At 55.6% G+C, this 27,821-nt stretch overlaps 9 protein-coding genes across 9 annotated transcripts; 4 read left to right on the plus strand and 5 right to left on the minus strand.

Moving 5' to 3' along the window:
• Nucleotide 1: 1 nt before the first annotated feature.
• On the minus strand, nucleotides 2–6,557 carry CDEST_13363 (Putative serine/threonine-protein kinase, active). The gene is made up of 11 exons (XM_062929519.1): nucleotides 5,241–6,557; nucleotides 5,016–5,150; nucleotides 4,919–4,948; nucleotides 4,798–4,862; nucleotides 4,309–4,750; nucleotides 3,882–4,254; nucleotides 3,295–3,824; nucleotides 2,759–3,250; nucleotides 2,564–2,707; nucleotides 2,015–2,504; nucleotides 2–1,959 (listed from the first exon to the last, which is right to left on the minus strand). Exons 1-11 carry the CDS (start codon nucleotides 5,412–5,414, stop codon nucleotides 506–508), a joined length of 4,329 nt encoding a protein of 1,442 aa, XP_062785570.1. The 5' UTR covers nucleotides 5,415–6,557; the 3' UTR covers nucleotides 2–505.
• Nucleotides 6,558–8,044: 1,487 nt separating this feature from the next.
• CDEST_13364 (uncharacterized protein) lies at nucleotides 8,045–10,854 on the minus strand. Its single transcript, XM_062929520.1, has 3 exons — nucleotides 10,469–10,854; nucleotides 9,615–10,152; nucleotides 8,045–9,558 (listed from the first exon to the last, which is right to left on the minus strand). Exons 1-3 carry the CDS (start codon nucleotides 10,477–10,479, stop codon nucleotides 8,608–8,610), a joined length of 1,500 nt encoding a protein of 499 aa, XP_062785571.1. The 5' UTR covers nucleotides 10,480–10,854; the 3' UTR covers nucleotides 8,045–8,607.
• A 353-nt stretch (nucleotides 10,855–11,207) lies between these two features.
• Nucleotides 11,208–12,935, plus strand: CDEST_13365 (Putative folylpolyglutamate synthetase, mur-like, catalytic domain superfamily). Its single transcript, XM_062929521.1, has one exon. It carries the CDS (start codon nucleotides 11,527–11,529, stop codon nucleotides 12,772–12,774), a length of 1,248 nt encoding a protein of 415 aa, XP_062785572.1. The 5' UTR covers nucleotides 11,208–11,526; the 3' UTR covers nucleotides 12,775–12,935.
• A 91-nt stretch (nucleotides 12,936–13,026) lies between these two features.
• Nucleotides 13,027–14,101, plus strand: CDEST_13366 (uncharacterized protein). The gene is made up of 2 exons (XM_062929522.1): nucleotides 13,027–13,288; nucleotides 13,476–14,101. The coding sequence occupies exons 1-2, from the start codon at nucleotides 13,095–13,097 to the stop codon at nucleotides 14,098–14,100; spliced, it is 819 nt and encodes a 272-aa protein (XP_062785573.1). The 5' UTR covers nucleotides 13,027–13,094; the 3' UTR covers nucleotide 14,101.
• A 1-nt stretch (nucleotide 14,102) lies between these two features.
• On the minus strand, nucleotides 14,103–15,555 carry CDEST_13367 (Putative alpha/Beta hydrolase). Its single transcript, XM_062929523.1, has 2 exons — nucleotides 14,752–15,555; nucleotides 14,103–14,700 (listed from the first exon to the last, which is right to left on the minus strand). The coding sequence occupies exons 1-2, from the start codon at nucleotides 15,377–15,379 to the stop codon at nucleotides 14,207–14,209; spliced, it is 1,122 nt and encodes a 373-aa protein (XP_062785574.1). The 5' UTR covers nucleotides 15,380–15,555; the 3' UTR covers nucleotides 14,103–14,206.
• A 280-nt stretch (nucleotides 15,556–15,835) lies between these two features.
• On the minus strand, nucleotides 15,836–18,102 carry CDEST_13368 (Putative protein Ice2). Its single transcript, XM_062929524.1, has 2 exons — nucleotides 17,151–18,102; nucleotides 15,836–17,011 (listed from the first exon to the last, which is right to left on the minus strand). The coding sequence occupies exons 1-2, from the start codon at nucleotides 17,670–17,672 to the stop codon at nucleotides 16,223–16,225; spliced, it is 1,311 nt and encodes a 436-aa protein (XP_062785575.1). The 5' UTR covers nucleotides 17,673–18,102; the 3' UTR covers nucleotides 15,836–16,222.
• A 3,139-nt stretch (nucleotides 18,103–21,241) lies between these two features.
• Nucleotides 21,242–23,487, plus strand: CDEST_13369 (Putative fatty acid desaturase domain, sphingolipid delta4-desaturase). Its single transcript, XM_062929525.1, has 2 exons — nucleotides 21,242–21,814; nucleotides 21,900–23,487. Exons 1-2 carry the CDS (start codon nucleotides 21,620–21,622, stop codon nucleotides 22,845–22,847), a joined length of 1,143 nt encoding a protein of 380 aa, XP_062785576.1. The 5' UTR covers nucleotides 21,242–21,619; the 3' UTR covers nucleotides 22,848–23,487.
• Nucleotides 23,488–23,526: 39 nt separating this feature from the next.
• CDEST_13370 (Putative major sperm protein (MSP)) lies at nucleotides 23,527–25,368 on the minus strand. Its single transcript, XM_062929526.1, has 7 exons — nucleotides 24,904–25,368; nucleotides 24,771–24,841; nucleotides 24,688–24,710; nucleotides 24,574–24,632; nucleotides 24,408–24,523; nucleotides 24,205–24,342; nucleotides 23,527–24,145 (listed from the first exon to the last, which is right to left on the minus strand). The coding sequence occupies exons 1-7, from the start codon at nucleotides 24,941–24,943 to the stop codon at nucleotides 23,741–23,743; spliced, it is 852 nt and encodes a 283-aa protein (XP_062785577.1). The 5' UTR covers nucleotides 24,944–25,368; the 3' UTR covers nucleotides 23,527–23,740.
• A 457-nt stretch (nucleotides 25,369–25,825) lies between these two features.
• On the plus strand, nucleotides 25,826–27,584 carry CDEST_13371 (Putative UBX domain, UBA-like superfamily, Zinc finger C2H2-type, Ubiquitin-associated). The gene is made up of 3 exons (XM_062929527.1): nucleotides 25,826–26,220; nucleotides 26,283–26,508; nucleotides 26,669–27,584. Exons 1-3 carry the CDS (start codon nucleotides 26,136–26,138, stop codon nucleotides 27,306–27,308), a joined length of 951 nt encoding a protein of 316 aa, XP_062785578.1. The 5' UTR covers nucleotides 25,826–26,135; the 3' UTR covers nucleotides 27,309–27,584.
• The last annotated feature ends 237 nt before the right edge of the window (nucleotides 27,585–27,821 follow it).

Here is a 27,821-nt window from a genome sequence, read left to right on the forward strand (position 1 = left end):
ACGGTGTTTCTAATGCCTCACTCTGTCTTACTCAATGCGTTTGGACAACCGCATCTATCCCGTGCGTGTTCTGGGTAACTTGACCAGTTACGCCCTCGGTCTTCAAAAGTCAATGACAAAAAAAAATCGAATGGACAAAGGTGCTGCGGTGTGCTTTTTTCTTCTCCCTCTTCGCATTCCCTTGCGACTCCCGCCCCGCACGCATGAGTATGATCCATGGCAGCCTCGTCTCGTCTCATAGCAGAACGTACAACGTGATAAAGCCATACCCGTCGTCCTCCCAACCCTTCGTCTAAGCCTCCTTCCCGGACCAACCCTCACACAATATAAGTAAATGTCATATCCCAACCGAAGTGGGAGCTGTAGAGAGGCTCTTGGCCTACGGGACATGCGACCCAATGGTACGAGACGTCCGCTCGCACATGCAAAAAGAAAGACAAAAAAGACAAAATAAAAAGAGAATACAGCCGGATGGCTGGAATGTGGTTATCGTTGAATCTTCCAACTATGAAGACCACTTGACGTCCGAACTCGGAGCCCTGCTTCGCCGCTTGTTAGCCATGCTCGTCGGAAGAGCTGGCGATGCGGCCGCAGGTGTTGATATGGCCGAAGTGGTTCTGCCCATGTTCTCTTTATTTGACAAGGAACTCTCTGACCTCACCAGTGGAGGCTGTCCGGATGAGCTGCTAGGTCTCGCGAACGAATGGCGAGGCAATCTGCTTTTTCCTGATGATGGCCCGGTAGGCATGCTTGTCGACATCTCGCCGCTCACCCGTCTGGGAATGCTCGTGGCCCCGTCTCTGCTACGTGGGCGGTAGAGAATGGCCTCCCGCTCCTGCACAGCCGTCCGCCGTGGACTTGCAGCCACCTCGATGTACGCGCCGCTGGATCCTGGTGGTATTTGAGATAGCCGATGATGACGGGACTGTGGCTGCGTGGGCGTGGCAGGCATCGACATTGCGTGATGAAGGCCTGGCGGCGTATATGAAGATTTCCGCCTGGGCCCGGATCCCGAGCGTCGGGATGTCACCGACCCAGACGACCCGTTGCGTTCCGAGGCCATGTCGTATAGCTCGCTCTCGTTGTGCGACTTGACCAACTCTGACGCGAGGTTGCGAACGAGCACAGCCGTGTCTTTCTCTGCCAGCATTTGGATGGCGTCGAACAGAGATCTGACTTGCTTGACGTTCAAAGAGCTACTGCCATTGCCCATGCCCAACATCTCTGGGTCACAGGCGTCCATGATGTTACGCACCAAACGTAGCAAGTTAAGTCTAACGACGGCCTTTTTGTGGCCCAGTCTCTGACCAATGCCAGCAAACATCTCGGGTTTCGCAAGCGACCCTGAGATGGAAGGGCTCAACCGCAGAAGCTTCAGCAGAGGTTCCAAGAGGTTGGCGTCGAATGAGTTGACTTTGTTAGTGTGGAAACAGGCGACAATCGCGTCTGTAAACTTCCCATCCAGAAGATGACTTTCAACTTTTGCTGTTTCCTCTTGAAGCCAGATAAAGATAGCGTCAAGTGCCGTGACCTGCCAGTATTGGTCCGCCAATAGAGAGACATAGAAATCCAGCCCCTTATTTTGCCACAGATATCTTCGGCCCTTGCTCCCCGAATGCGCCATATCGCACAGTATAGGCAAGGCGAACTCCTTTGGAGGGCGATCGGTCTGCATAATCTTCATGAGCAGGGGGATGATGCCGCCAACGGCTGCGTCTTCCTGTCGCTCCTTGCTCAGGCGACACAGGTTGAACAAGGTGTTCAAAACTTGGTTTGATATCTCTCGGAAGTGATTGTGCCCCTTTTTCATACTGTACCCAAGAACATCAATCAGGAACTCAATGGCGTCAGCGGTGTGGAGCGTTTCTATCGTCGTCGACAACATTGAGAGGTTCTTAATGAACTTGAGCATCGTGATCTGGTGGTTCGGCGTCATTCGTCGCAAGTCTTTCAAAACGCCTGATCGAGTGTCAGCAATCGGGCAGTCAATTATACCGAGTGAAGGCTTCCTGACTCTTCAATACTTGTCGGTCAGCGACAACCTCCTTGACGTAGTTTTCAGCCTGGGAAAAGAGGTAGAATATGTTGACAATTCGCCCCTCGATGAGCTCGGAAAGATCGTCTTCGCCCTCTTCGTCGAGCACTCTATGGAGCACCAGAGCAAGCGGGTACAGGATCTTGCTTCTCGAGAAGATGCGGCAGAAATCGTTCTTCGGAGTAGGTCCTTGAAGCTCAAAGACGTTCCAGATGCCATTAACGCCGATTAGGACGAGGTCTCGCGCATCATCAAAGTCTTCATCCAAGAACTCGACAAGCACGTTCAGACCACCGGCGCTGACAAACATTTGCAGAGTCAATGTGGAAGTCTGGTACATCTGGCGCACAAAGGCGGCTGCTTCCAGCCTGATTTCGTTGGAGTATTGGCGGGCTGCAAATTTAGTGATGATCGGAATCCCACCGACGAAGCAAAGATTCTCCTGGATCTCGACATCGTCCAGAATGATCTGCCGAGGCCCAGTCAACATTCTGCTAAACACGTTGCGTCATTATTGTCTTGACTTACAGTATTGACGACCTTCAAAAGTGACAGGATCATCTGTTGCCTGCTCTTGACCGTGCAAGGTTCAAGGATTTCCAGAATGGGCAGCAGACCATGAGCACTGAGAATCAAGTCTTTTATCTCGGTATTCTCCCAAAGCAAGGCAAGCTGCGTTTTGGTCAGCCGACTCTTCCACAAAATGCGTCGGATCAATCTCACCAAGTCTTCGGCCAGCTCGCAAAGCTTCTCTTCGCCTTCCGAGGTCTTCAGGGAGCGCACGAGTCCTTCGACCTTGCCTGCCAGTCTCGCGTGTCTGTCCCTGGCAATGTTTGCTTCCAAATCCATCTCATCCCACCCAGGATCCATGGAAGCAAAGGGGTCGTCTTCGTCCTCGTCATCGCCCAGCCAAGAGTTGTTCGAATATTTCGAGAGCACCATCAGGCCGCCGTCCTCCGAGCCCCTGTCGCTCTCTTCCCTTTCTGTGACCGCATCCTCGGGTCCGAAGATGTCAGAGAAGTCCTCGTCACCCTCGTCTTCGGCAAACTTTTGTATCTCAATGGACGACCTGGTTCTTCGCATTGGGCGGTCTGGCAATACGGAGGGGCGCAGTTTCGCGCTAGGTGGCCGCCTCGAGCCCCCTGCCACGGGTGACTGTGTCGAACGAGGCAGACTTGTAAGATCCGAAGGATGAAAGAGCTGAGGAGAATCGGCCTGGTTGTGTCAGCAAGAGAATCAAAGACTGAGACTGAACATACCTTCTTGACAAATGGGTTCAGTTCGTTGTCGTTGAAGACACTGTCGTTTTCAAGGAACAAATCCGAGTAATCTTCGGTATTCTGTTCTCTGTACGCTAGGTCTGGAGGAGCAGGGATCTCAAATCTGCCAGGGCCAAGCTGCGGCTTGCTGGGCGATTTGGGGCGGGAAGGATTTCTGGAATGCGCCGTCTTCCGCGGGCTAGACTTTGCCGGCAGTTGTTGTGGTTGCTGCTGCTGTTGTTTCATGGATTCTGCGTACTTGTTACTCTTCTTGCGGGACATTGGACGTATTGTTTGCTCCTGGAGCTCAAAATCGGCGAACTGCCGGGGCCCCTTGATCGTCAACAGCTCACCCTCAAAGTCGTCATCGTAACTCTCAGAATCGTTTCGAGGGTCTGTAATTGAAGCGAAGGCCTTGAGTTTGTCGGCAGAGAGCAGACCACCAAAGTTGTCCTGGGGCTTAAGGTGAGGCAAGTGCAGTGCGCTTGGTGAGATGGCCGTCGCGAAGTCGTTGTCCCAGTTGTCGTCGTCTGCCAGCATGTCAACACATTTATCCTTCGCCGCCATGGATGTTGACTAATACTTACTAGCAAGCTCGGGAGATCTGAAGGCTTCGGGGGTCCTTCTCGGCTTCGCGAGGGCCAAAGGCCCCTTGGGCTGAGTGATCAGGCTCGGCCGGTGCGGTTCATTGGTGCCAAATCTTGCGCCAGGATGGCCTTGCATGCCAGGAAATCCGCTGTCGGAACCGGTGGACACTCTTAGTGAGCTCTCGGAGGACTTGAGGGCCTTGTTCCACTGTTTTACCTCCTCCACCGCTTGGCTGAAATTAGCTGGGGCCTTGGAAACGGGTGCGTCGCTTCTTCGGCATCCGATGATCCACGCGTGCCGTAAGAGTTTTCTCGCCGTCACTCTCAGGTTGGGGTCTTTCTGGAAACATTGCATCAAAAAGTCCCGAGACGCCTACAAGATGTCAGCTGTGTTTGCTTTGGACGCCGAGATGGGCGAGGTACACACCGGTGAGATGCCCTCAGGTAACGGGGGGTGGTCGTCGTTGACGATGGCGAAGAGAGCGGGCATGGCGGCAAGGTTGTGGTACGGCGGCTTGCCCTGCAACAGCTCGATGACGGTACACCCCACACTCCAGATATCAGACGCAGGACTGGCGCCGGAAAGCTGGATGATCTCGGGCGCCATCCAGTAAGGAGTGCCGACAACCTGGGCCTCCTTGTCCTGTCCTCCAGCAAGAGTGCTTGTCGAGACTCCAAAATCCGCGAGCTTGACCTTGCCGTCCTTGGTCGTGAGAATGTTGGCTCCTTTGATATCCCTATGAATGACTCCCTGGTCATGAAGGTACTGCAAGCCCTGCAAGACCTGGGTCGTGTAGACGCCGACCAAATTCTCGGGGAACTTGCCGTATGACTTGCAAATCGAGTGAAGAGAGCCGTTCTCACAGTACCTGGGGCAGTTTCAGCCATGGTCAGAAGGAGTGAGGGCTTGACCTACTCCAGAATGATGTTAAGACAGTCGGCCGACTTGACGAAGCCAATGTACTTGACAATGTTGTCATGCTACGAAAACTGTCAGCTGAGGTGCCTCACAGCTTGACTGACTCGGAAACACCCACATGCAAGTTTTTCAAAAGATCGATTTCAGACTGGAAAGGCGTCAGTCTCGGCTAGCCACAGGATGGGCAGATACATGCTCCAGGAACAAAGGTATACCTCGATCATGCGCAGCTCGCTCTTGGGCAGGTCAGCGAGCTTGATCTGCTTAACGGCGACAGCCTCGCCGGTTCCCCAATTGAATGCCTTGTAGACGGACCCGAAAGCTCCCTTTCCGAGGCACTCTCCTAAGCGCTGCAGTACACAAGAGCGTCAGCCATTCGTCCTTGATAAAGTACCGTTGTCCATGTGTCCGGGTCAGACCTAATGGCCGCGTATACGCACATAATCTTTCAAGCCAGGGTCCTGCAGCGCAGAACTCTCTCTTGGGCCCTGTTTTTCCTTTCGCGGTGTTCCCGAGCCCCTCTCGCGGGAGGCGACCACGGCCGCCCTGCCGTTCGCATGGTACTGGCGCTCGACAGATGAGGAGGCCGAGGATGGCGGCGAAGGATTGGGCATGGCCGGCGGCGGGCAGACAGTCTGGCACGGGACCAGACTTCTCTTTATCCCTCTCCGTCACTCTCTCACTCTCACTCTCTCTTCTTCGATCGGATTCGGGGGGTTCGCGGGGGCCCTTGTGGGCGGAAGCTGTTCCGAGGGAGGAATTGGACGGCGCCGAAGTCGACGCAGGTAGGTACGGACGTTTTAAGGATCGCGGGACAGCAAGCGGGCAGCGGTTAGGACAAAGACGAAGAGGGCGCGCTGCACGTAGCCCGGCGGCAGGACGGCATGCCAGTCGAGTCGCGATTCGTGGATTCGGTCGGTCGGGTCAGCGTCGGTGGTCTCGCAGACAAGGCGGTTTAGTCCATGGAGATGTCTGTGAGCATCAGTGGGGAGGGACAAGAAACCGAGTCGAAGGACGAGCGAGCCAAATGCGTTGTAGGGCGCGCGCGCGCAACTCTGGTGCAGGGACAATGCCGAATGACGCTGGCGATATATGCGTACACGCTCAAGACACACACATGTACAACATGCGAGGAACACAGACAGGCGACGGAGATTCCAAGTTGTGAAAGTACATGGGCGTTTTGTTTCGTTCGGGGTTCGGGGGCAGAATTAGACAACACGAATGACGTTTGTTGATCCCCTCTTTTTTGGAAGTTCGTACGGCGTCTTCTGTTGTCTTCAAAACCGTTGGTTTCGGTCTGGTCTGGCTTGTATGCCGGTCGCGCGGTGGATGTTGGTGGAGGGGGTTCGGGTCCAAGGGAAACGAGCGGCGCGCTAGGTGGAGAGAGAGATGCGACGATGTCGTGGTGTAGACACCTAGATACCAACCTTGCTAGGGAGCAGTGAACCCCAGGAACTAGAGGCGGAAGAGAGACGGAAGGAAAGGAGAAGGAAGGAAAGAAGAAGAGGGAGAAAGGCCCCCTAGAAATGACTACTCTATTCGTAGGGGAACAAGCCAAAACGGCGGCTGCTGGATCCCTTGCAGAAAGGTGATAAATTTTTGGGCTCACGTTGACCGATGCTGATGCACACGGGCCAGAGGACTGGCGGCATCAGGCTCTTTCAGGGACGTTCGCTGTATAAAAAAAAAAAAAAAAGCAACGATGAATATTAGAAAAACAACACACAGCCAGGGCCAGTCTGGTCAACTCCAGCGGTCAGCCCAGCTAGCGGTCAATGGTCAGTGGTCAGGTAGCCGCAGGGCAGCAATGGCAACGAACGACGGATGCACCTACCACCTCATCTCGTACACTGGGTATCATAAAATCCGTTCACGCAACCCAAATCACACCGGCAGTGCCCGTTTCCCATGCACATCTAGTTTCACAGGTGACGACCATCATATCACCGATTCATCTCGTAGGACCCTGGTCAGAACCTCACCCGATCGTGATGGTAGCCTTTGCTGGGATTTCATCCACCTGGGCCTGGGCTGGCTGTGATGACCGATGAGGGGCGAGCGGGGCAGCGAGTGGACAATGCTAAGGTACCTACCTACAGGCAACGCGTTTGGTGCTGTGATGATGCCTGAGTTGCGACTTGCTGGACAAACGCCGGCCACGCGCGCTAGCCACGCTAGAAGCTCTCACAGGCCGCTCCACCGACACGCTAAGGGCTAAGAAGCACCCGGCCTGAACCGGAAACACAATGAACGGGCTTCACCTTCGCCGGCCACCAACACCCTCGACTCGATTTCCATCGCTTTGTTTTCCTGGACAGTCTATCCGTACGCTCCTCCCTGATGTCCGTATTCGATAAATAACAACAACAACAAAAAAAGGTCAAGACGGACACGCGCAGCCATCCAACGGACGACACTCGACGCTACCCCTGTCTTGTCCCGCTCAGACACATTCCGAGCCTCTTGGTCTTCCCCAGAATTTCCCAATTCGTGCCAAAACCCAGACAGGAACCACGTCACGCCCGACCCCAGGGCGCCCGTCCTTGCGAGAGATGCATTCCACCCAGGCACGCGGCATAGCAGTTCTCTCTCAAACTCTTTGAAGTATCAAGACAATACCAGGTCGCCCCCCTTCCCCTCCGTCCCATTTTCCAATCATTCGGTGTTTGTCTGAGTCGCTCTTCACCGTAGTAACGACGTGACAGTGTCTGGTTAAGGTCAACAAAACCCTGGTTTGCATGTTACGGATACCTACCCCTACCTCAGCTCACCCCCAGTCCAACCCCCATGTCGAGGACAGGGCCACTGAGTCCCTCCCTCTCATTCTATCCACGGTTTCCTCTACCCAATGTATCCCTCTTCCCCAAAACTCCCAGCCCGGCGACAAGCAAAGACGACAGTCGGCCGGCAGACAAGGGCGAAGGAGACGACGCTAGCCGCAGCGTTTCAAACTGACGGATCTGCGCGGGAACGATACACTAATACTGTAGGACCCCTCCGGATCCGTATGTCAGTGGCCAGCCCGGCGACCTGCATCAGCCCCAAGAAACATTGCCGCCGCCGCAAACGGCTGCCCCGGGCGCCGAGAACAATCTTTTCTTACTCCATTACTATCGTCTCCGTCGAGTACCCGTCAAATTTCAACACTGCAGATTTCATTCACTTATGGATCGTCACCTAATCATCCTAGATGAGGTGACTCACAATACCCCGTACCGAGACCGAGAATCAAGTCAACGCTGTGAATTAGTACTTCCACTTATTGCTAGCTTTCATTCTTCGACTGTCGAGGGCATTCGCTCGATGAACAAATCCACTGAGACAGGGTCGTGGAACTGAGACATATCGACTTCGTGTGTTTATGTCCAGTGTCCATTCTGTGCCGGTCACGTTGTCAATTATGTCTGTCACCCACGCCATGCCCCAACTTCACAACAAACAAGTGACTGGCTGCCGGTTGATTTCATTATCGTCTCCGTCTCCAGAATATCGGGTCCTTTCGCCCGTCCAAATGAGGCACCTATCGCCCAGCCCTAGCATACTCGTAGAGATTTGACGCCTAAGGAACTGAACTCGACCCGCTCCACGACTACACAATATTATACAGACGGCCCATGTCGCAGCATGGCCCCGGCAAACCCAACAAGACCGTGCCCTGTCCACAGCAGGTGTCTAACACCTTGAACGCCAAAATCCCCAGTCAAAAACCCAATGCCTTTTCAAGGGCTTTTTCATCATCAGCTCGCCGTTCCTTGTTGTTCATGGAAGAACGTAACAGCGACCCATACGCAGCGCAGCCGCTCTTCATGACCCCTCTGGCAGGGTCCGGCTGAGCCCGGCACCAGCCCACCACTCATCGGGAATGTCTTCCCGACGCGCGAGGTTGCGAACAATCATCTGCATTCCATGCAATGCATTGTCGTTGGACGATTGGTTGTGGCTCGATGAGGCACCGTCACCGTCACCGTCACCGTTGCTATCCCCCTGGCCACTGGGGCCTCCTGCCTCTTCGCTCGAGTCCCGCACGATGTGATCCAATAGCTCCGGGAGCGGAGTGGGGTCGCGGGTGGCGATCCGGTAATGTCGAAGAAGTTCGAGTCGTCGACGAGTTCGCATTTCCTCGTCGTCTTGGGCGTTACGGGCAGCGGGCGTTCTGGCGATTCGCCTATATGATGGATCGTCTCGCATGAATGACAACCTGCTCGTGTCGTTTGCGTCCAGATCGGCGACGAACCGACGGTGCCTCGAGGGATAGTTCATCGTCCAGTGGTCTGCCCAGGACCTGGTCCCATGCATGGCCTCCTGGCCTTCGTCGTCTGAATTGTCGAGGCCAGATTCACAGGGCTGTTCAAGAGCCTCTTCGGTCGTCTCGGGTCCGGTGAGCGAGGTGCGGGATGATGCGGCGGCACTCTGTGACTGTGATGCAGAGGCCGACGCCGATGCCGAGGCCGATGCGGAAGCTGACGCCGAGGCGAAGGACGATCCAGCACTTGGAGGCTGCGGATCTGGTGTCAGCGTAGTAAGCAGCGTGTCCCACACGCCGTCTTCGTCAGGACTCAAGCTTCGGTCGCGGTCGCCGAGGCCGTCAGCCAAAGACGGTTCGTTGGGTTGTCCAGAAGGACGTATCCGACGGATGCGCTGGTGCAGAGTCTGGGGTACCGTTCGCGGCTCCACACGCTGCCTTCGACCAGAGAATCTGGCGGCAACCAGGTTGTCAGGACTGCGGTCAAACCGGGCAGCAACCGGTGGGGCAGGCTACTTTGCACGTTAGTTCTGCATTTCAAGTCAATCAGTTTGACAAGGGAGCCAACCATCGACATGCGATCAAGCTGCGCACGGGGGAATCGCGGATGAGACGGCCGTTCAGGCTCCTGCCAGCCGCTCTGCTCTTCGCCAGCTGGGGGGGTGGCGCTGGTCCGAGAGGGCTGAGGCAAGTTTTCAAAAGCCCAGCGTTCGCCGAAAAGGGAGATCAATCGAGCCTCACTGGCTTCGGGGCCCCGTTCCGCGGCTCGGTTTCTCATCTCCCGCAGCGCATCACGCAGTTCGGTGCTCTCGGGAGTGGGGGCACCCCGATCCGCATCCGTGGGCGGCATAGTCCGCGGGGGAGGGGCGACGTAAGCCTCCGGCGGTGGTAGATGACCAGACTCTATCCATGGATAACGGGCGCGCGCGACGGATTCGGGTCCGGGAGTGGGGAAGTTATCGCGAAGCAGTGCGGCGCGACGTCGAAAAGGACGAGAGTCGATATTGCGGCGGGCGCGGCGAATGGCGGAGCGGGCATGGCGCGACATTTCCGACTTGTCGCCAATCTGAGAGGGGACGTCCGACTCGACGGGAGCGATGAAAAGACTGCAGATGGGCGGTTCCGAGATTAGCGAGGGGTGCGATGGCGAGATTGGAGGCGGCTGCCGACATCAGCCGCGATTGCGATTGCGATGCGTATCGGCATCGGCGCCATCGAGGACGGACATTAAAGCGACGGGCATCGCTTGCGCACAAAGATGCAGGCGATTTGTGGTGAACGGGAAGAGAAGAGATGGATATGAATTGGAACATTGTGGTGACACGGCTGCGCGGGCTGAGATTGAGCCAGCGTCCGTCGAGGCCTGGCGCATAGGCAAATGCAGCGAGCCGGTGAAGACGCAGGGGTGGAAGGGAAACTTACGGAAGTCCCATCTTGAACGGCTCGTTGCGCGCACGATGTATGAATCAACAACGACGAAGATGAGGGGTGATGGAGGAGGGATATCGAATGGATCGCGAGATGGATCCAATCGTCGTCGTCAAAAATGAAATGGGGCCGCGAGCCGTGGTTCGCGATGGATTCGCGATTGCGCGTAGCCAATATAGGTAGCTTTTTACGTGGGGCGGGAGGCGGGCGGGAAAGAGGATAAGGATGGGTCGAGTCAGTGACGGAAACGGGGCACTGGGACTGGACGTGGACTGACAGTCAGGGACGGGAGGAGGGAAAAACCAAAAGGCATGCACGGGGAATCAAAAAAAGAAAGGAAAACAGGAGGGAAAATAGGAAAAATGCGCCGGTGTTTTAGGGAATAGCCGCTTTACTTCGTTTTTGTGAGTGGCTGGCCTCTCCAATCCGCTCCAATCCTGCCCCTTGCTGGCTGTAGTCCCAGGACTCCTTGCCATGTGGCGTCAGGTTGAGAAGCAAATCCTATGTAACCAATCACGGGGGCTCCTCGGCGCCCGGTATGGGGAAAATGGGGTCTTGGTAGTGGAGACATCGGGCAGTGTGGCTGAGGGAGCAAGTCGATGCAATTATCTGCAGGCTGCGACAGGCGTGGCTGGGAGGACTGCAGGAGGCAGGTACGTACCAAGCCCAGCTTCCTCTCATGTCTACCAAGGTAGCATCTGTCCTGTCGTGCACACTTGCTTGGGTTAGACGGAAAGGCCTGTATCATCAATACCAACCACTAGTAGCATCCAGCCCGCCCCTGGATGCGACATCGAAGACCCTGAAAATCCAAGACCCATTCATCACCAGAGCATTCCAGTGACTCACTCCTACTGACGGAACCACCCTCCCAGGCATCTCCATCCGTTGCCGGGCTACGGGCTTCCATGTCCACTCACTGACGTCTGTCTGCCCCAGAAAGCCAAGAGAAAGAGAAAGAGAGAGAGATGGGCTGGCTCCCTTGGGCCTAACATTTATCCAGAGCAGCACATCCATTACAAGACACCCCAAGACTTCAGCACGCTCCAAGCATGGCAATGAAGGGCATTAGCCTAGGCCTGCACCGCATATCCAGGGCTCTCGAAGGCGTCCCGCAGAAGTGGGATGCCATCCACGTTGCCGGGACCAACGGCAAGGGCACCACCTGCACGTACCTTGCGGCCCTCTGCCGGTCCTTCGGCATATCCAACGGCCTTTTCACCTCACCTTACCTTGTCGAGCCGCGCGACGCCATCAAGATCAATGGCGTCCCCGTCCAGCAAGATATCTACAACGACGTCCGACGTAAGATCCTGGACGACGAGCAAGCCCGTTTATCGCAAGATACATCGCAGGAAGCCCTAACCATCTTCGAGGTGACTACCCTCATCGCTTTTGGCGTTTTTGGCCGCGCCGACGTGCAGATGGGTCTCGTCGAGGTCGGCCTTGGCGGGCGACTCGACTCAACAAACGCCCTCAAGCGGAAGAAGGTCACCGTCATTACCAAGATCGGCCTCGACCACCAGGCCTTCCTCGGCAACACCCTACCCGAGATCGCCAAGGAGAAGGCCGGCATTATGATGGCCGGTGTCCCGTGCGTCGTCGACGGGAGCAACCCGCCCGAAGTCCTCGAGGTCTTCCGGCAGCACGCGGCAAGTGTCTCGGCACCGCTGCACCTCACCACAAATCAGACCGGCCTGCTGGAGACCCTGTATCGATCCGAATTAATGCCTCACCAAGCCCAGAATATGGCATGCGCCATCACAGCTTTTCAGCTTGCTTACCCGCATCTGGACCTCTCCGTCGAGAAGGCATTGCCGATCTTGAAGGACATCACACATCTGGGCAGGCTGTCCTGGTTGGAACTCGGCGAGAAGTACCCGTCACGAAAAGGGAAGCCCATTCTCATTGACGGGGCTCATAACCCGCAGTCGGCCGAGACTCTGTCCACGTATGTCGAGCGACGCCTGCGGGATGCAGACAAACCCGTTACGTGGATCGTGTCGGTCTCTAAACAGGACGGAAAGGACGCTGGAGGCATGCTTCGCACCTTGCTGAGGCCCGGCGACAGTGTCGCTTGCGTACTTTTCTCCAAGCGAGAGACCATGCCCTGGGTTGAACCCTTACCGCTGGACACCTTGAGGGAAATGGCATCAAACGCAGGCGCGAAGGAGATTTTCATGGGTGAGGGAGGTCTTGAGGCGGCCACTCAATGGGCTGTCGATACTGCGAGAGACGGACCTGTTGTTTTGACTGGGAGCCTTTATCTGGTTGGAGATGCCTACAGAAGTCTGTCATGAAAAAGGGTTGAATCAAGTATCAAGGATCAAGGCAAAGTGCATGGCAATACACCACTCTGGCATATTGCGCCAGCATGGTACGATTAGATTCGTGAAGATTGTGGTTTCTCTGCGGCTCTCGCTGACCGTGACGATCTCACTTCATTCATTCGCGAAACCTTGCGTGGCATGAATGGAGAACACCACATCCTCGCCGCCACCGCATCACATGATCCACAACAGCCCATCCAATGCGCGGGGATCTGTCCCGACTTCGTCAGGAACTTGTACGGTGCAATGCCACAGCCTGATCCCCCTCGTGCCATTAACGGAACCGCGTCATGTCGGTCACGAGCAACCTCATCATCGTCTGCTGCCACGGCATCTGGACTGGCGGCCCCACTAACGGCGCCGCCGAGTCGGAGTGGCTCATCGCCGGCTTCCAGGCCGGCGAGACCCCAACATTCATCGAGCACATCAAAGCCGGGCTGGCGGCGCTGCGGGACGACCCGGCTTCCGTGTTAGTGTTTTCGGGGTAAGCTCACGCAACCACCTCGGCCCTGTGCAGAACATTGATGCCCTCCCCCCCCTCTTCTCACTGAAAATCGCTCACGTGCCTGTCTGTCTCTGCGCTCACTAGGATGAGCCATAGAACTTCATTCAGTCGAACTGTTACATGTAACTCGTTGACATGACACATACGCTAACGATCCGCCGCGCAGGGGACCAACACGTCGGGAAACCCGCCTCTCGGAGGCAGAGAGCTACGCCAACCTCGCCGCCGCCAACGCCTACTTCGGCATCCTCCCATCCTCTCCCGGCGGCGGCATTGCCGCCCCCTTCGCATCCCGCATCCACACAGACGCTCTCGCCTTGGACTCGTACCACAACATCCTGCACTCCCTCCTCCTCTTTCGCCGCCTCCACGCCTGCTGGCCACGCACCCTGACGGTGGTCAGCCACACCTTCAAGAGGCCGCGCATCGTCGACGGTCACTGCGTCGCTATCGGATTCCCGCCTGGGAGGGTGCGGTTCATCGGCATCAACCCACCGGGGATGCGTGACGCTGCCGACACTGGGGGTGCCGAGGGAAACGGGGGCAACGATGGAGGGGGCGATATCAAGACAGGGGCCATCGTGGGCGTGCAGCGTGCCGTGGACGAGTGGACGCAGGATCCCCACGGCGTCGGGCCGAGTCTGGCTGGCAAGAGGAGGGCGAGAAACCCGTGGGGTCTGGATGATAGGCTGTTCACGAGCGAGGAGGAGAGAGCGAGGAGCGGTGTTGTCACGAGGGTCATAGACGGCCACGAGGCATTGGTCGAAGACGCGAAGAGGCCGTGGGCTTAAGAAAGATAGACCATAAAACCGAGCATATAGCATAGACTCCATCTAACTCGCCAAGAGTTTGTAGTCGATTGCCGGGCCTACACCGTGATCCCACGATACGGACAAATTAAATCTTCGCCCTCCTCTCGTCACCCCCCTGGCCGCCATCCTTCTCGGCAACAGCATCGACCAGGAACCTGACCGAGTCCTCCACCATCCCCTCGCTGAACGCGTGCCCGACGCCATCGTACACCTTGTTCTCGACCACCACACCCCTGTCGGCGTACCACGCGCCCGCCGCCCCGGCGAAGAACTCGACGAACGGCTCCGACATCTTGTACGGGACCAGCTTATCCTCGGCGCCGGAGCACACAAGGAACCTTTTGCGTCGGAGGCCGAGACCGTCCAAAATGCCTCCGAGACGCCGCCGCTCATCCTCGGGGAGGCCTTCCGCCGACGCCGGGACAGCGCCGGTGCCGAAGAGGATGCCCTTGGGATCGTGCCGCAGGCAAGACGCCACGAGGTCCGACGGGAAGTCCTTACTGCCGAGGAACGAGGCGCCGTCGTCGGACGCCGAGAAGGTCGCTAGCTTGGACTTCTTCGCGCGGTCCGATAGCAGAGCTGTCACCGATTCGTCAGCTCCCTCTTCGACCCTTAATCACCGTTACTCACCCATGTAGTCGGGACACCCGATGATCACAACTCCAGCCGATACCCTTTTCTCCCGGAACATCGTCTGCCACGCGCTGTGCCCGCCCAAGCTCACGCCCAGTACGAGGTGCTGATCCATCGCCCACTCGGCGCCGGCGCCAGCGCCAGCGCCCCTCCGCGCGAGCTCCAGCTTTAAGTACCCCTCGACGACGTCGATCAGCGACGTCGTATCGCTCACCATGCCCGAGACCATTGCCCACATGTCGAGCGCATGCGTCGCGTTGCCCTCGCGCCACGAGTCGCTCGCCGTCGAGGACACGGTCCTGGTGCCGTGGTTCTGCTGGTCGAAAGCTACGGCGATGAGCGCTCTGCCGCCACCGCCGCCTGCCTTATTTCCGGTGACGGGCGTGGACTCGGATGCGGATGTCTGCTCCCATTGCGAGATGACCCGGCTCGCGAAGTCCGCCATGTCCTCTTTGGCGCGCAGGCGTGGGTGGTGCAGCCACAGGCACGAGACGGTCGAGGCCTGCTTCGCGATGAGCTCCTCTAGACCGTAGACGTCGCAGAGGAGGCCTGACATGGGTAGGGTCGTCTTGGAGACATCAGGTGCCGGGGTGGACGAGCTCATCGGGTTGTTTGTCGATGCCATCTTGATCGTAAGCAGGTGGTATTGACGCCCTCAAGTCTCAAATGATTTTGTAGCAAGGGTATGGCTAATCCTGTATTCTTATGATGCCCAGAAGGAAACACGCAGCTAGCGACGACGAAAGGTTTTACCGTGAGTTGATGGATTGATGGGGTAGGAGGTGGGTGAGTGAAGAAGTCTAGGTTAGGTGTAAGTGAGAGGGCGGGCACGACGTTGCCGAGGCCCCAGAAAAGACGGTGCTGCGACGGAGTCGAGTGTCGTCAAAGTGGGTGCGAGCGGCGTCATTCCCGAGCAGCTCTGAACCCATCCCGACTTTTAACTTCATCCTGTTACAGCCTCAGCGACTGTCGTGTCGAGGATTGATCCGATCCCCCCAAACCAGTTGAACCCTCTCGTTTCGTTCGTAGTGCATTTGTCGAGAGCGGCTTCAGAGCGGAGAGCGGAGAACACAAGCAGAAATGATTTCCAAGGCAATCAATTTAAAAGATAAGTTTCCTAATGTGATGTGGAGATGCCTAAGCAGTGGCAACACGAACTATTGAGCCGCCTTTGTCGTCAATGTCACTTGAAGCCGTTCCGCAGAATACGCAGTAAAAGAGTCGCCATTCGAGCATGCAGACTCCTCAATCCCCCGAAACGCCGTATTTCTGTACCTTTCCTATTCCCCTTCCGTGCCTGTCCCTGTAGTCCTGTCGTTACGACCTATGTACGTTGATCCGTCAATTTTGTTGGTTGGCCTGCTCGAACAGGCGATGCTCAGTAAGTCTTCCTGGGACGCAGGTGACCACTTATGCCTTCGTGGCGTAGATGCTATAACCGCTTCGCAAATGCTGGATGGTTTCGCACTCAATCCATTTTCCAATGGTTTGTCAGACCACTGTCGTGGTCTTCGCTGCCTAAGTAGAGCTCGACCGCGTAAAGGGACATTGTCGCAGCCACATTCGTCCAGCGCCAGACGTTCCCGCCTGGGTCGCCTCCTCTAAGAGTCCAACCATCCGGTCCGTCGTTGGTCGAGAAATGCTGCAGAAGCAAGCTTGTGTACATGGCAATCAGAATCGACGGCGAGAAGTAAGTGATGGTTCCAATGAGCCAATTGGCTGCGTCCGACTCCTCAAGAGATGGCTCTTCCATGAGAGCCCTAGCCCCAGATTCGCGGACCGCAGGGATGATGCGGGTAGCGCAATAGAAGACGAGAAGTCGGAAAGCAAGCGAAATGATGACAGATGGGGTGATGGTCTGGAAAGCGGCGTAGAGAAGACTGAGAGACGAGTGGACGGCGTAAGGAAGAGAACCGAGCATGTGAAGGAGGGTCGAGTACGATGCCATGATGATGGGCGGCAGAGGAGGGAAGTCGGGCTGAGACGACTGGTGTTGGTCCGCCTCGGTGGACTCGGAGGGGAGGTAATCAGTGAAGATTTGATAGACGCAGAGGACGACGTAGGCGAAGAGAAGCGACGACTCGACAGGGTTTCCGCGACCACTGCCGATTCCATACGCGCAGAGGAAGAAGGCCGAAGTCATGGTGACACCGATCAGGATCGCATCGGAGTTGTCGATGTAGGGGAAGTGGGCGACGCGCCAGAGGAAGTAGACGGCGCTCGCAAGCACGCTGCCGGAGATGACGAGCAGGATGATCTGCGACATTTGTTAGCAAGTTGGTCGCAACAGTGCCTGGTAGTTCCAGCGTTCGTACGGCCCTACTATCACCAGGTTGTTGGTGACGTTTTGGGTCTTGCTCCGTACGTTGGGGGCACAGGGAGGGGTTTCGACGTACAATCCAAGTGTCACTTCGCCCTCTATTGACCAGCCACTTCGTGATCTGTCCTGCGGCCTGAATGACGAGCAAGGTGCAAAACCCTTCAAGAAGCTGAAATACCGGACTCGAGTACCTTAAAGTCTTATCCCAACCACCTAAGGTAATGGTCTCGATAACACCGCCCTCGCCAAACACCCACTCGCCCCATGACGTCGATTTGGAGGCCGTGATGCCCTGTAACGTGCGCTCAACCCAGTTGGTAGCGCCGGCGTCAACGGCGAAGCGGCCGAGGGCCCAGATCAGCAGGCCCGGAATGACGATCCATTGCGAGAGACGGAGGATGACGGATATGGCCCATCGGACGCGCGACTCGGCGGGAGTGACGACGGCGATGGCCGAGTAGATAAAGTAGAAGCTGCAGAGAGCAAGACTGTATGCCAGGCCACTATCCCTGCCGCCGACATCGAACGCGACGGGGATGGAAAGCACTATGCTTAGCAAGAAGATGGCACTGGTGAGGATTCGGAGGAACCACCACATCGGCGCGACGAGCTGGCTTGCTGGAGCCGCGCCGACAGAGGGGTTTGTTTCTGGCGATGGCCGGCCACCTTGGACGGCTCGGCGGGTCGAGGGAGGTCAAACAAGGAACGCGAGAGAGAGAGAGGCCGTCGTGGGGTTGCCGCAGTCCTTGAGAGGGCCGGACTTGGGTTGGTGGTGGAGGAGAGATGGCGAGGGGACTGAGGGCAGGCTGAAGGTTGCTATCGAGGCAAGGTATATCGTCTTGTTTCGGCGGTCGAGACCAGCGGGAGAATAAGTGGTCGAAGCAGGTGGTCCAAGAGCTGGAGAGAAAGCCGTTGTTGTGTAAGGATGGCAGATGCTCGTGGGAGAAAGAGCGTGGTTGCTGGTTGCAGTTGTACTGTTGTCCGGAGGAGGGTTCGCATTGGGTGATTAAATTCAACGGGGAATTTTTGGGCGAGGTGGCAGGAAGCGGACCCAAGGATTGGAGCTCGGGCTTATCGTTTTAGGCGGCTGCTCTTGCCTAGTTCTTATCTTCACGTGGCACCGTCTGCTACCTAGTGGACAAAGGCCTTCCTCCCCCCCCCAACGCCCAAGGATGTAAGCACTTTAGGCTTGTGGGCGGTGAAGCTGCAGCTCTGGTGTAGTGTCAATGCTTTTTTGTTCTCCATCCCTTCCTTCCCCCTTTGTTGTCCGTTTCTTTCTTCAGACCCCTGCAGACAATAAGGACAAATGGCCGGTGTTCTTACATAGTGTAAATGCTGGGGAGGCAGCAATGAGACCATGATCTGCGATACATGAGGCCACAGGCGGCATGTGACGCACATGCAGGATAGGCAGAGAGAAGAAGAAAAATATCGGCATTGGTGGGCATGGAGATAACTCCCAGGTCCCGTGCCCCTATCGCAGTCTCTTTCAACTCGGCCTCGGATAACGGCCTTCTAGGGGGGCGTTAATGGAATCTGGTTACCAAACGACGACGACACAGCCTGGACGTATTGCAGCGGTCATTCCAGCGTTGCAGTTTCTTCCAGAGGCGCCCTTGCAGCTACAGTAAACTACAGCCCTCCACTTCTCGAGTTGGTGCAATTCTAGGCCCGTCTGATATCATCCCTGCCCTTGGCCCCCTCTGCTTCTCCATCCAAATAAGTCAAGCTCCAAGTTGTCTGCATGTGACAACCAATCACAGACCCCCCCTTCCTTACAGTGTCTCTGCTTCAACCTCACCTAACCCTCCTTTGGCATCACGATTGAACAGCCACCGCAGGTCACCTGAACAATTAAAACCCCTCTGCATCCTTCAGCCCAAATTCGACGGCAAACTCGGACTTGACGATAATGTACTGCAGCCAGTAGTGCTCTTAAGGATGGCTTCCCTGACTGGGACTGCCCCGGAGCAAACCCCGACTCTCGAGACTGAGGGCGGATACCGCGTCTCTGTCAACAGCTCACCTCTTTCTCTTGCACACGATACCAGTCGTTACCGTCTGTCGGACTTGATTTTGGGTTTCACTTCACTTCTCATGGTTATGCGAACTCGGTAAGGTCGGGCGGTCAGCGAAGCATAGGAGAAGGACCTTCTCTCAATACGGACAATGCACAAGTGTAGACGACCAACAGAGCTAGAAGAATCATGCATTGGGGGGCCAGAATCGATCGACTATGAAAAGCAGAGAGAGGAATCTCAGCCGCCGCCAGGGTAAGCGCCGATGTCGCTCCCGCGAAACGCGTGTGTTCACAGAGGAATATCACCTCTGGTCCGATCGATGAGGAAATACCCTCAGCATCAACTCTACTTCTCACGCAAATTGAGGCAGAATACGTGACATGCACACAACCATACGACCCCCTTTTCTCAAAGCAGATGCGAGTGGTCGTACGACGGGCAGAACAACACCAAACAAGTATGCAAAGTGAAAACCAGGCTTGGTGTAGCCCTGTGAGACCTCATCCGTGATCGGAGTAATATAGTTTGACCGGCCGATCGCTCGAGTGGCGTCGACCCTGTCAGCCAACGGTTTCCTTGTTCGCCAATGCAAGCATTCGAGACCAATTTTTCGAGGTCGCACAATGGCGCGTGTTTCTTCAGTCGTCAGCCACAGCTTCGTGGATGATATCTCTTGGTAGCGATTGCCTGGATGCAACGTTGCCAACTATGTCAAGTTCATCAAGTGCAAACGGATACTTTACTTACCGCCAGCGAGTGCCGTGTCCATGTATCACTTAGATACAGTGGAAGAGACACCGTCTGGGCGTTCCTGCAGGTCTGTAGATACAGTTACCAACAGCTCTCGCCTAGCTTACTGACGACGTTCAGATCTGCTCATCATCAATTGTTCGTATACGTGCGATTTCGACATGACTTATTAGGCGTATACGGCGAATAGGAACATATTTGACGCCGTTGCCTTGCTCCCATCGTGCAATTGCAGGCTCAATCGGATGTTCTGGGTGGCCCTGGCGATGTTGAAGAACTCGGCCGAGGACCAGCACCGGGTTCGACTCATCCCGGAGCCACCTACACTTCCAGGTACAGGCGGTTGTCTGGGCTGCTCACGCCCCTGGTACTCAGGCTTGACCAGCATCCTTCCTGGAAAGGGGACCGAGGCGGGTCATAAGTAGGACGAATACGCACTCGCTGGACCGTTGCGTTGAGACTACTGGCAGGTTGTGACATGCAGGTCGAGTAACAGGTTGATGGACTTGCAAAGATAGGATCATCAAGGTCATTAACGGGCCACTCTGAACATTCACAGCATGCCCTCGTTGCAGCTCATGATCCTCAGCGATGGAAGTTCACGAGGCACGGAAAGGTGCGATTTCCTCGGACATTGACAGATCAAAATGGCGGGTATATCAACAGACTTGGGCTGTGTCTTGCGTTTTCGATCCTGATGATAGAGGCATGAAGTGCAATCATGTGTACAATGACCCCATGGCTCCCTTAATCAACTAGAATCGCAACAACATGGAAGTTTGCGTATGAACAAAAGATCATGAAAACGCCCTCGCACAATGCGAAGCACAACGTAACCGTACTTGATCAAACGGGTTACAGAACAGCGTCGGGTGATGCCAAGCGACGCCGCCGGCATTGGCCACTCTGAGCAACGAAAATGAAAACCGGCAATCAGAGATACCTAAGAAGCCATTGCGGTGTTAAATGGGCCATGTTCTTCATCTCGCTCCCCAACACGCACAAAACCGTGCCGAAAACATAATTTGGTGTGTGGGTAGTTCTTTCTAGCATCCCCAATTCCTCCCCGACCAAGAAAATTTACAGCGCAATTACCACCCTGGCTGCATCTCAATTCTCATTCTGGGTTTCTGCTACCTTGTACCTCGTGCAATCATGCAACCATGCAACCAGAAACGCAGCAACGTGTGGCCGCCTGAACGACTGGCCACAGCGGGACAAGGGATCCTGCTCCACCTCTTCCCCCACTGATACCCGCTGCGCCACAGGTTGCAGATAGCAGAAGCAGCTGTAGTCCTGCAGAGGCGACCTTTACACCGCTTTTACTAAATGTCGAACCCCTTCGTCTCCCCCAGTGCCACCCAAGCCCCTCCATCCCCTAAAACAGCCCGCCATCAGGAGATTTGCCATTTTCGAGGCGTGATCTTCTTCCCGACAACACTCGATTCGCTTGCGTGCAGAGGGGGAAATACACAACAATCTCTTTTCGTACAGGAAAAGCGCACAGGGTCAACACTGCCGTTTCCTTCCACGGGCGCCCTCTTCCAACTGATCTCTTGTCTTTATATAAATCCATATTAAGGACCCAGAGCAGTGACGGACTCTCGTTTTACCTTGTCCCATTCGCCCCCCTCCACTCAGGACAGATATATTCCACTTGTTTCTTGCCAGAAAAACAACAACAGTGCCATCTCTCTGTACTCACGCGCTCCCTACACACACGCGCAAACACGAGGATACACCAGACAACACACCTCTTTACCAAATTGCGACAATGGCCTCATCCGGCGCCGAAACCGTGACAGCGGCGTCCAAGCGCAAGTCCACCGCCGCGCCCGCTGCAGATGGCGCCGCCGCCGCCGGTAAGCTGAAGACCGACGCGGCGTCCGCCGAGAAAGACTTCTTCTGGACCTACACCGAGGAGCCGCACCGAACCCGCCGCCTTGCCATCATCAAGGCTCACCCCGAGGTACCGTCTTCTCATAACTTCCCCTGACGGGCCAATGGGTCGCCGTAGCGTTCGCAGGCAACTGACTACCCCCCTCCTCCAACAGGTCACAAAGCTCTGCGGGCCGGAGCCCCTGACAAAGTACGTCGTCGCCGGCGTCGTCGCGATGCAAATCTTTTGGGCCTGGTACCTCAGCGAGACGCCCTTCTTCTCCTGGAAGTTCTGGCTGGTCGGCTACATCTTCGGCGCCACCGCCAACCAGAACCTTTTCCTCGCCATCCACGAAATTTCCCACAACCTCGCCTTCCGCTCCCCGCTTGCCAACCGCCTCTTTGCCATTGTCGCCAACCTTCCCATCGGCGTCCCCTACAGCGCCTCCTTCCGCCCCTATCACCTCACCCACCACAAGTCCCTGGGTGTCGACGGCCTCGACACCGACCTTCCCACCGCAATCGAGGTCGTCTTCTTTGACTCCATCCTTGGCAAGGCCTTCTTCTGCACCTTCCAGATCTTTTTCTACGCCATCCGCCCGACCCTCATCTACAGCGTCGCCTTCACCTGGGTCCACTACGTCAACATCGCCGTCCAGCTCGCTTTCGACTTCGCTCTCTACTCCGCTTTTGGCTTCAACGCCATCCTCTACCTCCTTCTCTCCTCCTTCCTCGCCGGCTCCCTGCACCCGGTCGCCGGCCACTTCATCGCCGAGCACTATGTCTATGAGACCGTCCCCGCCGCTGCCCGCGACGCCGCCAACAATATCCCCGTACCCGAGACCTTCTCCTACTACGGGCCCCTTAACTTCCTTACCTACAACGTCGGCCTGCACAACGAGCACCACGATTTTCCCGCCGTCCCCTGGACTCGCCTGCCCAAGCTGCGTGAGCTCGCCAAGGAGTTCTACGACGACCTGCCCCGCCATGAGAGCTGGACCTATGTCATCTGGCGCTTCATCCTCGACGAGAACGTTGGCATGACCTCCCGCGTCAAGAGGAAGCAGGGCGGCCGCATTGTTGGTGGCGGCGCAAAATGGTCACGCGAGGAGATTGAGGCTTGAGTTTAGATACAGCCGTAAATTTCTTAAGAAAACCCCCTTTTCAACTTAATTAACATTTTGTCACGAAAAAAAAACGCTGGGGCTGGTAGGAGAGAAAGATGGAACAGCACCCGCAAGAAGAATTGTTGTTCGTTTGCCTTTGGTTTCATGAGTGGGCGTTGATAAAATGGCCTGTTGGTACGAGCACACGTCGGTACGAAGCTTTTGTGGCAATGACGAACGAGAATACTCACTATACATAGGCATTGGACTGTGCTCATTAGAAGGGTCTTGCTAAGATACCCGCCTGCTAGATATCTGAGCAAAGGTGCTTCAAGACCTCAGTTCTTGAAATGCCACCGGTCGAACACAGCTTTCGGTGAGGAGGATGTCCGTTTCACTGCGATATGACCAAGGCATAAGTGACAAACGAGGGGCAAATGCAAACATGTACTGGAAGCACTTGCTCAAAACCTATCCCCATCGTCAAAGCTTCTCTTTCATGTCCTATTCATGGTCACAGTACCAGTCCCCGAAGCGAAAGCCTAAGGGATCAAGGGAGGGGCAAGTCGGTAGGGGTCACTGTCACTTGCAAATGCCAGAGCCAAATGGTGAGATCAGTTTCTGAAATCAACTACTTCGCGTCCAGGACGCCGGGCCGTTAGAACAAAAAGAATCCGTATGGTTACATGTGTAATTTGTGACTCCATTCCATGTCAGATCGGGGTTGTTGTGGATGAATGGTCTCCATCCGCCAAACCCCGTCGTCAAAACCTCCTCTCGCCATGCTGCCTTCCTTGGGCCTACAAGAGTGATGGCAATAACACCAAGGCACTCCAATACCCCACAGCACTTCTTCGTAAATCCTCCAATAGAAAGTTCGTAGAAAGGGTTATTTGTCGGGGTTACCAAGTTTAAAAGAAGAAGTAGGCAAGCAGGAAGCTGAGGAGACACAGGATGGCAACCATCTGCACCGATACACCCTCAACTCCCTGTCTTACCGCCGCAGCAGCCTCTTGGGTGCTGGGGAGCTTCTCGCTCTCCGTCTTGATACGTTGGCGTAGACCACTGCTATCCTGCAGGTTGGCAATCTTGGCTTCAGCCTGGAAAAGCTTCTGTTTCAGCTCTTCGTAGGTGACCTGGGCGGTGTTGGCGACAACGTGGCTCGCGGCGCTGACTGTTGATTGGGCCTTCTCGGAGACCGTGTCGTCCTTCGTGTCGGAAGTCGAGGGACGGACAGCTGAAGCACTGGGGCTACCAGAGCGATCAGCTTCTTGGCCAGGGGAAGAGTAGACGTTCGAAACATCGGGAGTGTTGTCCTGTTATTTGTCAGCATGGGCGCGAGGTAGTTTCGATCGGAATGCCGGTATCGACGTACGCCATTAACGACAGAGTGGCGGTTCGGGGTAGAGGTAACAGCAGAGGCACTGGGCGGGTTGGGCGACTGGTCATCGGCGGTAAGCCAGTTGACACGAATCTTCCTCTCAATGACAGAAGACTTGTCGGTCTGATCGAGCTATTTGCCAAATTTGATTAGCCCATGCGCCACGTTTTTGGGCTTCCTTGAAAGTCTGTTCTCACAATGTTGGCAATACTCGCGAACTCCTTATCGGCAGTGATGGGAACGGACTGGACGAGGAATTTATCGCGGCATTTAGTGTCGAGAGGTGGCTCCTGCTTCATGGCCTGGAGAAGGACTTGTTGCGGTCAGTTGCGTGTGACCACCTGGCAATTGCAAGTTGCCTACCGGTAACCTCCACATCCTGTCCAGGCTCGACACGACCCGAGTTGGGGCGAACGCAGTACCTGCAGATGTCGTCAGTCGCCTACGAGGACCTGCATGGGGTGCAGGGGATCGTACTGCTTCGGGGCGGTGGTTTTGACCTGGTCGCATATCGTGAGAGGAGAGTCAAATGGCGAGCCAGAACTTGGGCGATGACGTACCTTGAAGGCGATGGGGGTCTGGTTCGGGTTCTTGATCCGGAGAATCTGAGAGACTTCGACGGTGAAAGGCCCTGAGAGAGGAGGGAATGTGAGTGTGAGGCAACGTGATTGATGGCGCAAAGAAAGTCCTTACGTCGGAAGCTCAGCTCGGAGGGCTCGATGTCGACGGACATGGCGGAAGCTCGGGAGGGAGATGCAAACGCTTAGGATACGGGTGAGGAGTATGGCAGGTCTCGGCGCATTCAACGCAGGCCTTAGCCTAAGCAGATAGATCGGAAAAGAGAATTTATGAAAGGCGAGGAGAGAAACGTGTCGAAGGAGTGTTGCGCGCGGGGCAATATTAGAAAAAGGCGCCGGGTTGTAGGGTAAAAGGTAGGTAAGGCAAGGTCAAGGTTCCTGGAAGTGTTCGAACGGAAGGACGGAAGGAAGGAAGGAAGTAAAGGAAGGTAGTAGGGTAAAAGCAGGTGTTTCGCACGCAAGAGCCCACGACGTAATACACACTACCGTAGGTAACCAACAGTAGCACGACCCGGGCTGGACTCGATTGGGATAGGGAGGATGCGCACACAGTCCGGCTCTGAGCAATCCTGTCCAGGAGTCCAGGCCAGGTTTCATTAAGGTGCACTCTAGCCCCTAGCGGGCGGTCAATCGGAGTTGCGCGCTGGGGCCCTCGACTAGTAAGCTGCTCTGGGGACAGGGGGTTAATCCGGCTCCTGGGATGTTTGTCCACTAAAAATGGAAACCCAAGGGACCACTTCCTCGTGGCCAGGCCTCCGAGATGAAATGTACTTTACACGAGATGGCTGCTGAGGCATGGGGGCGTGAGTTGGCGAACAACGACGAATGCTTTGCTCTTGTGTTCTTCTTTTTTCCTTAGAAACATTGAAAATAATACGCCGCTGGCCAATGAAGAAATTGCAGACGCTGTCAAAAGAATGGAGAAGGGTCAACAGAGCAGAGAATAGGTGTATTAGTCAGAAACGGAAGGGCAATCAATGAATGTATGAATACAAGATGAGAAACGAGAGAGGCCCATCGTCCGTGTTTTCGGTCCCTCCCGCGCGCTCCAGCCACTTCTGCTCCAAGGGAAACAGCCCCTCTATCCACAACTGGGAGACCTGCAGGCTGCAGATGACGTCTCCAACAGAAATCCGACTCAGATCAGTACTTCCTTCACCTCCTGCATATTTAGCGGTGCATACACCAAAATCAACGCTTATTCACAACACCCCCGACTCTGATTAATTATCAGAAGCAGACGTCTACCGCCATACGTTTTCTCGTTCAACGACCAAGCTTCCTCAAGCTGCAGTTCGTCATCTACGTTGCCTCAACAACCAACAACCACCAATCCCGCCACGCAAGATGACCCAGTCCGACCTTGATCAGCTGCTCGACATGGGCTTTGAGAAGGCCCGGGCTGAGCTGGCGGTTAAGAAGACAGGCAACCGTCAGTCCCGTCTCATGTCACAAAACAGACCCCAAGAACAGCTTTGCTGACAATCTTCACAGTAAATGGAGCCCTTGAATGGCTTGAGGCAAACCAGGATAAACCCCTCGATGAGCTCACTGCTGCTGCCTCCAGCACTGTTGCCAAGGACGACGACGATGATGCAGGTGAAGTCCAGGCCAACATCGATGCTCTTGAGAGCGGTGCCACCGCAAAGTCGCTAGTTTGCAATGAGTGTGGCAAACGCTTCAGATCTCAGGACACGGCCTCTTACCATGCAACCAAGACGTGAGTTATCCTATCTTACTTTCCCTTGCTACCTGCCTTGCCCTCCGTCTGCGCTTGCACGAAACGGGGTCCTATCTCAGTGGCAACCTGAAGCGAGTGCAGGCCTGTTCAAACAGACATGACTCTATTTACGATGGACTTGTGCGCTGACACCTAACAGGGACCACACTGACTTCTCGGAGTCGACAGAGGAGATTGCTCCCCTGACAGATGATCAGAAGAAGGCTAAGCTTGATGAACTGCGTGAGCAGCTTAAGGAGAAAAAGGCCAAGCAGGCCCTCTTGGACAAGGAGGAAGCCAAGCGCAACGAGAAAATCCGCATGAAGGCGACAAAGGAAAGTCAGGAAGCCAAGGAAGAGTTGCAGCGCAAGGAGCAGATCAAGGAGGCTGCCAAGAAGCGTCAGGAAAAGCAGGACGACCTCGAGGCGAAGCGCCGCATCAAGGCCAAGATCGAGGCTGACAAGGAAGATCGGCGCCGCAAGGCGGAGGAGGCCAAGGCCGCGAGAGAAGGCAGAGCCCCTGCACCTGGTCCCGTTGCCGCGACCTCCATCCCGAAGGCGACTGCAAACCACAACGAGGCTCGCTTGAGACTGCAGACGTCGGACGGCAACATCCTGAAGACCCTTCCAGCCGAGACTACCCTATTCGAGGTGGCGCAGATGCTCCAGTCTGAGAACGGCTTGGAGGTTACGAGCTTCTCGACCACTTTCCCGAGGAAGACGTTTGAGGGCCACATGGATCTCAGCAAGACCCTGAAGGAGGCTGGTCTAACACCTAGCGCTGTTCTCATCGTCAAATAGGCGCGCCAGTTTGGAATAACGATCGGGAAGTACAGGGCTGCATAGGCTGGCGTTGGGGTGGTAGAAGGTAGAGGAAAGGACGCCAAAGTGCGACATAAGAGTGAAGAAGTTGACACTAGCCGCCGGTCCAACCATCAAAATGACATTCAATATAAGCACGCATACTGTGACCCAAGCTAGATCACACCCTCCTCGATGAGGAAGGGCGATACACATGAATACACGAGTTTTCAAACCGACTCAGATGAACGGCTGATCGAGCCGTTTCACGTCCGCAGCCAAGACAAACTTTGAGCCACAAAGCAGTATGACTGTACAGCTCCGGGCCAAACACTCCAGGTCTGGACTCGGAACAGGCATGCGGATGTCAAGAACCATAAGTAAGACAAGAACACCAACGCATCAGTGACATACAGGACGAACTGTCAGTCCAGGGCACCCCCCCCTTAAGACTAAACACCTCTCAACCACTGAAGCAATGATAAACTGGGCGCGTTCGACCTTGGTGACGTA

The sequence above is a fragment of the Colletotrichum destructivum genome, chromosome 9 (assembly GCF_034447905.1).
Source record: "Colletotrichum destructivum chromosome 9, complete sequence".
Lineage (NCBI taxonomy): Eukaryota > Fungi > Ascomycota > Sordariomycetes > Glomerellales > Glomerellaceae > Colletotrichum > Colletotrichum destructivum.